Here is a 9352-nt window from a genome sequence, read left to right as displayed (position 1 = left end):
CGTCCTCACCGCCATCACTGATGGACAGGAAGTCCTCCTGCTGGTGGCAGGACATTCAGGTCCAGGCTCCTGAGGACAACAGTTATCAGGACTAAATCCAGGAAGAGGCGTGTGGATGTGCTGATTTCCCTGCAGCAGGAATCAGGAGCTGAAGCTGCAGAACAAGCTGGAAGTTCAGCTCAGACCAGAAGAGATTCGTCTTTCTGAGCGGAAGAAACGATATTTCTGACCAACATGTTAATATTTTACATCCATCCACACATTGCATTATTAACACTCTTTCTGATTCATTCTGAACTTTTAACGTGAGAAAAAGAAGCTTCATTGTTTCAGGAAGAAGTTTTACAGTTATGGAAACTTGTGGATTAACCAACAGGTTCATGTTCCTGATTTCAGGTCAGCAGCTGATTGAGAACCAGAATAATAAATTGATCATATTTATGTTTCACTGACGTCGGGAAAAACTCAGCATCTGATTTCTGGTTTCTATGAAGTTTCTTCTTAATGACATAATATTTTTCAGCGACCTTCACTGGACCAGGAGGAGAGTTCAGACTCACAGCAACATGTTGAACTGTTTTCATCTTCCTGATACCAGAAATCAAATCAAATTAGCAAAATATCAGCAAAACAAAAGTTTTTAGTGTAAAAATATTAATTTCCAGGTTCAGACTGGATGTGAAAACAGATTTTAAAACAATAATATTTTACATTTTATTAGTTTATAATGGTTTATATGTAATATTTGATATTAGTATGTTATATATTATTTAATTTTGCAGCATATTAGGCCACATATAAAGTTAAAACCAGATAAAAGACACAATAAAAAGACATTAAATCAAATTTAACTTTCCTGTTTAAATAAATGTTATTAAAATTATTTATATTTGTTAAATATTTGAACAATAAGAGAGATTAATATTAACCTTCAATAAAATCAGATGTTTAGATGCAGAAACCAGGTTTCAGTTTCTGACGTTCTTCTGTCCTCTGAGCTGATTGGACTAAACCGATGGTTACTTCTTAGTCTGCCTGGGTTAGCGTTAGCTTTAGGGTTAGCGTTAGCTTTAGGGTTAGCATTATGGATAGCATTAGCATTAGTTTTAAGGTTAAGGTTCCTCTAGTGGATCAACTGGTTTCTTACATTTTGTTTGGTCTTTTCTGGCCACATGTCCTAGTTAAAGCCTGAAGCCCGGCTCTCTTGGCGTAGGTCATTCATGCGATCCTGAAGGCTGCTCGTTGATGTTAACCGTCATGTCAGGGTGACCTTTGACCTCCAGGTTATTGAAGAGTTTATGAATAATTCTGCAGCAGCTGGAGCTTTAAATATTTATTTAGGTCATTTTCTATAAAGTCACAGGATGGACCCTGTGACCTTTGACCTCAGGCTGTGTTTCCACATGTTGAAGAAACGTTTGACCTGCTGCAGGACGCTCAGAGGGACACAGATCTGTCCTCACATGGACGGCGTCCCTCAGCATGATGCTTCCTCTGGTTATTGAAATGATTTCAGTCGGAAACAGAAAATGAAGAGATTTAAAGAGAGAAACTGAGAAAAAGTTTATATTTACTGAGTCGATCAGCGAAGAAGAAACAGATGATTAGAAACCAGGAGAGGAAAAAGATACATGAGTAAAAATCTAAAGTAAACATGAGAAACAATAAAACTAAAGAGCTGAACTAAAATAAAACAGAAACAAACCAATAGACGACAAAGGAACAGAAAAATATTTCTATTGAAGATCTGAGGTCAGTAAAGTTAAAATGAAATATAGAAATGAACTGGAGTCGAAGTTCAACTTGATCAGGGTTCCGTGTTTTTCTCTTTATCCACCAAACGAGACGCTTCCTGGAGAAACAGAACAGAAAATGTAGAAGAAACGACAGAAACCAGGAAACAGAGACAGTTATTTCCTGTGATGTCACAGTTATTTCCTGTGATGTCAGAGTTATTTTCGGTGATGTCATAGTTATTTTCTGTAATGTCACATGTTGTGATGTCACAGTTATTTCCTGTGATGTCACAGGATGTGATGTCACAGTTATTCCCTGTTATGTCACAGGATGTGATGTCAGTTATTTCCTGTGATGTCACAGGATGTGATGTCACAACTTCCTTCTTTCTCCTCCACATTGCAGCTCCTCTAAACTCTAAATAGAATAAAATGTTTGTATTTCAGAATGAAAGAATGTTCTGTGATGCGTGAAGCCGAAGGTTTTACCTCTGATCTTTCAGCCAGTTCAACGTTTTTGTCCTGAAAAAAATCAGAAACATTTAAAATAAAATCTTTGATCACATTTTAACTCTTTTTTCCTGACAGACACATCACTTCCTGCTGCTAACAGATGCTAAGCTAACCTAGCGTCTGTCTGACCTTTGAACCTTCGATAAACACATCATGGCTCCTCGCTGTAGGAACATTTTGATGTTGATCCATTTGAAATAAACACATAAAGCTAAGAAGTGATGATCCGATCACTTCCTGCTCTACTTGATAAACTTTGGTTCTGGTCCAGTTCTGGTTCCAGGCAGTTTATCATTCTGGTTTCATGGTTGTTCTGACCAGAACCAGAACTAGAACCGGACCAGATTTACCAGAACTAGAACCGGACCAGATTCACACCAGACCGAACCAAAATGATTCCTGAACTACATGCCATGGAAACAGTTAGTTCAGGAATCATTCTGGTCCAGTTCTGGTTCTGGTTCAAATCGTTTTGAACTTTGAAAGGTAAAAATGAGAAGTTTCAGTTACATCTGAATCTTTTCTTTGAATTTGAAACGCTGGTTGTTTGTTCATGTTCATATTATGTCATTAAGAAGAAACTTCATAGAAACCAGAAATCAGATGCTGAGTTTTTTCCCGACGTCAGTGAAACATAAATATGATCAATTTATTATTCTGGTTCTCAATCAGCTGCTGACCTGAAATCAGGAACATGAACCTGTTGGTTAATCCACAAGTTTCCATAACTCTGACTAGAGTCACTGTGAGGAGTCTTAGCGTGGCCTTTGACTAGGACATGTTCCATATTAAGCAGGTTTCCAGAACTTAATTCTTTCACAATGTTGAAAGTATTATAAATATATAAAAAAGCTGTGTTTGGATCTATGCTGCTGGGCAGGGATCAATCTAGATCTATATTTCTAGAGCTGTTTTAATTCAGCATCACATTTTACTAATCTAAAGAGAAGATCAGCATTTAGTTATTCAGATAATAACCTGTAAGGACGGGCGGATAAACCGACCTGTCCTGATTAACTGGACTGGTTAATGGCTGCATGGTGACACAGTTGGCACAACTGTTGCCATAGCAACAAGGCTGATGATACAAATCCCTGATCTCTGCTCATGTGGGGTTTTTCTGCCTCCCCATCAGGAAACCTGCTGGTCTAGTTCAAGTAAACAGGGCCTTGATGAGTTTGCTTACCGGGTCGGATGGTGGAGGATTGTTCTGGTTTCCACAGACCTGAACAGGCCAGAGGAGGAAGAGCGACGTTTAAATCATGAATAGTTTTAGTTTCTGCTGTGAATGTCAGCATAGAAGATGATGACATTCACCTCCCTGCTGGTTTCAGGTTGTTTTAAAGTTTTATCATTATTTTCTGTTTCCTCCTTAGTTCAGATCTTCGTAGTGATTCTAGTTTAATTATGTCTATGTGTTCCTGGCGTCCAGTTTTTCTTTGTTACCCTTGGACTCATCTTGTGGTGCAGTGATGAACTCTGACCTTCAGACTGAAACCTGCTGCTTAGAGACGATTTAGAAACTAAATCAATGAGACGCTGATGGACAATCTGATGCGCATTAAAGAAACTTGACATGTAATGTTTGCTTCTGATTTGATATTTCTGTGTTTTACTGAAACTTGGTTCTGGTCCCTGCTCTCCCTCGCCCACTGTGCATTCCCCTCTCTCTCCTCACACCTGCAGCCTGTTGGCCAATCAGGTGACAGGTGTGTAATCCCTCCAGGTTCTTCTGGATACGTAGAAGTTTTTGTTCTGGATCAGTTTTTACTAAATACCTCAGGACCAACTTTACGCCTCAGACTTTCTGCATGTGGTTCACTGAAAGGTCGTGACCTTCAGTCACCTTCACAGTGATGAATGGATGAATGGATGAGGCAGACTTACCCCTCCTGCCTCATCCTGGGAAGCTGCTCCATCTTTCTTCTCCTAACAGAACAGAGTTAATCAATGTTTCATGGAAGAGGAATTGATCAGGTGATCAGAACTTCTGCATCCAGACATGTGGACTGTAGCATCAACATGAATCTGATGTTTGTTTACCGGCTTTGAAACCAACTGGAGAGAAATCTGCTGGGCCTGAAAACATGAAATATTGTTACGATAATAAACATGTTTAAGATAAAAACTGTTTATATTCTATTAGCTTTTCTCCTGGTGAACAAATAATCATTTTCTGTTACGATTATTTACCTCAGGAAAAGTGAATTTCCAAACATCTTCATGAATTTCAGCTTCGTTTTCACTTCCTGAAGGCTGTAAATAAAAATACTGTCATTTATTCTGTGACCCTCTGAGCTACGGCAAGCCTCAAGGACAAAACTCAGAGCGTGAAAACATGAAATCCTCGTTTTCACTGCACAGAATATTTGGCACATCGAAGCTGGTTACACATCATCAACGTTTCATCAACGGACTGGAGCTGGTCAGAGGAAGAGAAGCTGCTTCCTGCTGCAGATGGACCCCAGACTCTGGACCAACCCGACCACCATGTCAGCGGCTCTTCAGGCTCCTCATCAGAACCGGATCGGGTCGGTTCCCCCAGCAGAACCGACCTCTGGGCCCGAGCAGAGGCAGAACAGGAAGCAACACGCCCAGCTGCTGGGAACTAACCAATCAGAAGCTCCCAAAGCCGTGACATCATCCTCTGGCTTCTGCCAGGTTCCTTGCAGTGAATTCAAATGTTTGACTTTTAAGGTGATAAAAAATCTCCTTGTTCTAAATGAAGTTTCCTGGGATTTAATGTCTTTCATTTCCTGTGATGTCACAGGATGTGATGTCAGTTACTTCCTGAACTTCCTTCTTTCTCCTCCACATTGCAGCTCATCTAAACTCTAAATAGAATAAAAATGTTTGTATTTCAGAATGAAAGAATGTTCTGATGCGTGAAGCCGAAGGTTTTACCTCTGATATTTCAGCCAGTTCAACGTTTTTTAGCGTCTGTCTGACCTTTGAACCTTCGCTAAACACATCATGGCTCCTCGCTGTAGGAACATTTAGATGTTGATCCATTTGTACTGAAATAAACACATAAAGCTAAGAAAACGTCGCCTCCAAACGTAATAATGTTGATTTTATTCTGTTTGTGTTTCGGTCAAATGATCCGATCACTTCCTGCTCTATTGATAAACTTTGGTTCTGGTTCTGATCCAGTTCTGGTTCTGGGTCAAATCGTTTCCTTTCAGTTTAAATAAAATCAGGAAATCAAAACCAAGTGAAGGTTTTGAACTTCAACAGGTAAAAAGTTTCAGTTAAACCTGTTTCATATTTGAATAAACGTTTTATGAACTGGCTGCTCACCTGGTTCTTCATCACCTCTTCAGCCACGTTGAAACATTCCTTCCAGTTCTCCTTACATTTGGACTTAATCTGCTCGGTCAGCTGTTTTCTGATGGACTCCCTCAGAACCTCCTTCAGAACCGCCTCCTCCTCCTCCAGAACCAGCTTGTAATAAAGCGTTTCTTCGTACTGAGTGGCTCCTTTGCTGCAGCCGCTCCTCCATCGGGTCCAGGAACTCATGGCTCCGGCGAAAACGATGAGGAAGAGCAGCCAGCAGCCGCTGACCTGCAGCAGAGACACACCGTTACTGGAGCGGCTCCCCCTGCTGGCCAGAGATAGGCCGTTACTGGAGCGGCTCCCCCTGCTGGCCAGAGACAGGCCGTTACTGGAGCGGCTCCCCCTGCTGGCTGGGGCACAAACAGGCCGTTACTGGAGCTGCTCCCCCTGCTGGCTGGGGCACAGACAGACCGTTACTGGAGCGGCTCCCCCTGCTGGCCGGAGACAGGCCGTTACTGGAGCTGCTCCCCCTGCTGGCCAGAGATAGGTCGTTACTGGAGCTGCTCCCCCTGCTGGCCAGAGATAGGCCGTTACTGGAGCGGCTCCCCCTGCTGGCCAGAGACAGGCTGTTACTGGAGCTGCTCCCCCTGCTGGCCAGAGATAGGCCGTTACTGGAGCTGCTCCCCCTGCTGGCCGGGACACAAACAGGCTGTTACTGGAGCTGCTCCCCCTGCTGGCCAGAGACAGGTCGTTACTGGAGCTGCTCCCCCTGCTGGCCGGGGCACAAACAGGCTGTTACTGGAGCTGCTCCCCCTGCTGGCCGGGGCACAAACAGGCTGTTACTGGAGCTGCTCCCCCTGCTGGCCGGGACACAAACAGGCCGTTACTGGAGCTGCTCCCCCTGCTGGCCAGGGACAGGCTGTTACTGGAGCTGCTCCCCCTGCTGGCCGGGGCACAAACAGGCCGTTACTGGAGCGGCTCCCCCTGCTGGCCAGAGACAGGCTGTTACTGGAGCTGCTCCCCCTGCTGGCCAGAGATAGGCCGTTACTGGAGCTGCTCCCCCTGCTGGCCGGGACACAAACAGGCTGTTACTGGAGCGGCTCCCCCTGCTGGCCAGAAACAGGTCGTTACTGGAGCTGCTCCCCCTGCTGGCCGGGGCACAAACAGGCTGTTACTGGAGCTGCTCCCCCTGCTGGCCGGGACACAAACAGGCCGTTACTGGAGCTGCTCCCCCTGCTGGCCGGGGCACAAACAGGCCGTTACTGGAGCGGCTCCCCCTGCTGGCCACAGACAGGCCGTTACTAGAGCGGCTCCCCCTGCTGGCCGGGGCAGACATGACTCACCCTGGACGTGGTTTTGATGGCAGCCATGGTTTCGGTGTCGTTGTCGCCCCAGTTGGCCGCGGCCTTGCAGGGCAGAGCCGCCTGCTGCTCAGTGAGTTTGTTGGAGCAACAGGCCCACCATTCGCCGTCGATGAGGAGAAACGCCACCCAGAGGAGGCCGACCAGAGCCGCCTTCAGCACCTGGCGGCAGATGAAGCTCTTGAACCTGGAGCGGTAGCTGCAGGTCCTCTGGAACAGCCGGTTGGACCACAGCATCAGGACGGTTGCTATGAGACCAGGTGTGACGGCGTAGATGATGCAGTAGTACTGCTGGCGCTTGCAGGTGCATTCAAAGTCGCTCCTGAGCAGAATGCTGTAGGTGAAGATCACCACGACGGCGAAGTAGGACTGCAGCTTCTGCAGCGCCAGGTTGGTGACGACCGTCTGCATCTCAGCTGCTGCAGGTCAGAAACATCCAGCATGAAGCACAGAGGCAGAAACATGGCCGCCACCCAAAACTACAGCTGCTGCTGACCCTCATCCACTAACGAAGAAGGATCATAAATACTAGAATGATGATCCTGAGGTTGGAGAATCCAAAGTCTTTTATTTGGAAAACTCCTGGAAACATTTCAAGACAAACAGGATCCGGTTCTATAAACTTAAACTTCTATAAATTGAACTTCTATAAACTTAAACTTCTATAAATTGAACTTCTATAAACTTGAACTTCTATAAACTTGAACTTCTATAAACTTAAACTTCTATAAACATGAACTTCTATAAACTTAAACTTCTATAAATTGAACTTCTATAAATTGAACTTCTATAAACTTAAACTTCTATAAATTGAACTTCTATAAATTGAACTTCTATAGTTCATTCTCCAGCAGCTGCTTCGTCTCAACATGTTCAGTCAGACAGAAAGTGAAACAGAAACATTTTGATCGTTTTAACCGTTGAGTTTCTGCAAACAGGATGTGGTTTCATCAAAATGTGTGAAAGCAGCAGCTTCACATTAAGGATGGGATGTTGCACAACAACACAGGTGGGCGGGGCTTGTCGCCTGAGGCTGCTGTCTCCTCTGATTGGCTGACAGATGATGAGCGCTGAATCTGAGTTATACATAAATCTCAGGTTTACATTCGTTACTGATGTGAGTTTTAGTAAAACCAACTACAAACCGCGAAACGGTGAAAACATCCTAACATGAAACAGACCAGCTGAAGCTTTTATGGAGCAACAATCATGACTAAAACCCAGAATAACAGACGTAAAGAGCCCAAAACACCAGATCATGTTAAAGATCCTCCTTTCTGGAGAATCAGCAGCTGAACCCAGAAAAACTCCAGAAACAGAGAAACGTCTGCATGTAGCTGACAGACTGAAAGGTTTTACCTGAACGAAGCTCCACCAGGATGATCAGTCGATCCCAGAGCTGCAGACGATCTGCAGGTTTGATCCACAGGAGAATCTGGCAGCAGAGAGAAGTGAAAGTAAGAAAAGGCTGAGAGCCGCATGGTGAAGCTGTTACATCACTTCCTGTTGCTCTTTCAGGATCTGCTGCTGTTCAGACTAGTTTTTTTTTTTACATATTAAACCAAGGCGTTCCCAGGCCAGCAGAGACATCGTCCCTCCAGGTGTCCTGGGTCTCCCCTCCTCCCGGTGGGACCTGAACTCCTCACCAGGGAGGCGTCCAGGAGGCATCCTGACCAGATGCCCGAGCCTCAACTGGCTCCTCTCGACGTGGAGGAGCAGCGGCTCTACTCTGAGTCCCTCCTGGATGACCGAGCTTCTCTCTCTAAGGGAGAGCCCAGCCACCCTGCGGAGGAGGAAACCCATTTCGGCCGCTTGTATCCGTGATCTCGTTCTTTCGGTCATGACCCAAAGCTCATGACCATAGATGAGGGTGGGAACGTAGATCGACCGGTAAATCGAGAGCTTCGCTTTTTGGCTCAGCTCTCTCTTCACCACGACGGACCGGTACAGCGCCCGCTTCACGGCAGACGCTGCCCCAATCCGCCTGTCGATCTCCCTTCTTCCCTCATTATGAACAAGATCCCCACGAAAACATGAGAACATGAAAAACAAGTTATTAGTAAATAAAAACAATAAGTAAGAAAATAGGCATCCCAACATAATTTAAATTTTTTAGTTTTAATTTCGTATTGTAATAAGTTTTTTAGTGTAATTTTAGTTAGTCCTGTGCAATTCCACACACAACCGCTAGGGTTGCTGCCGCGTTGGTGGCATAGAGAAGATTGAGCACACAAGAAGAAGAAATCCGGTTGAATGTGAAGGAAACTCAACGTGTGTTCATACCACAGGTCAGAAAAAATATGGTTTTATACATATGTATTAGTTTTCTTGGAAGAATTGAAAAGGTTCTTGAATCGAATCTCAACTAATGAGTCGCGAAGTTCGTTTTGTGATTGTTGTGTCCAAAAACAGGACTTGTTCTGAAGGCTAATTGGAGCTAATGCTAGCGGACTTCTGCACGTGCGT

General features: G+C 44.6%; 1 protein-coding gene across 1 annotated transcript; it reads right to left on the bottom strand.

The window, feature by feature from the left end:
- Positions 1–1318: 1318 nt before the first annotated feature.
- LOC103460237 (uncharacterized) lies at positions 1319–8384 on the bottom strand. Its single transcript, XM_008402339.2, has 9 exons — positions 8246–8384; positions 6869–7305; positions 5550–5813; positions 4443–4505; positions 4293–4328; positions 4137–4178; positions 3436–3474; positions 2226–2258; positions 1319–1852 (listed from the first exon to the last, which is right to left on the bottom strand). The coding sequence occupies exons 2-9, from the start codon at positions 7295–7297 to the stop codon at positions 1808–1810; spliced, it is 951 nt and encodes a 316-aa protein (XP_008400561.2). The 5' UTR covers positions 7298–7305; positions 8246–8384; the 3' UTR covers positions 1319–1807.
- Positions 8385–9352: the final 968 nt, after the last annotated feature.

This window comes from Poecilia reticulata, chromosome 7 (genome assembly GCF_904066995.2).
Source record: "Poecilia reticulata chromosome 7, P_reticulata-male-v2, whole genome shotgun sequence".
Taxonomy (NCBI): Eukaryota; Metazoa; Chordata; class Actinopteri; order Cyprinodontiformes; family Poeciliidae; genus Poecilia; species Poecilia reticulata.
The sequence above is the reverse complement of the archived record's forward strand: the minus strand, read 5'-3'. Positions and strand labels throughout refer to the sequence as shown.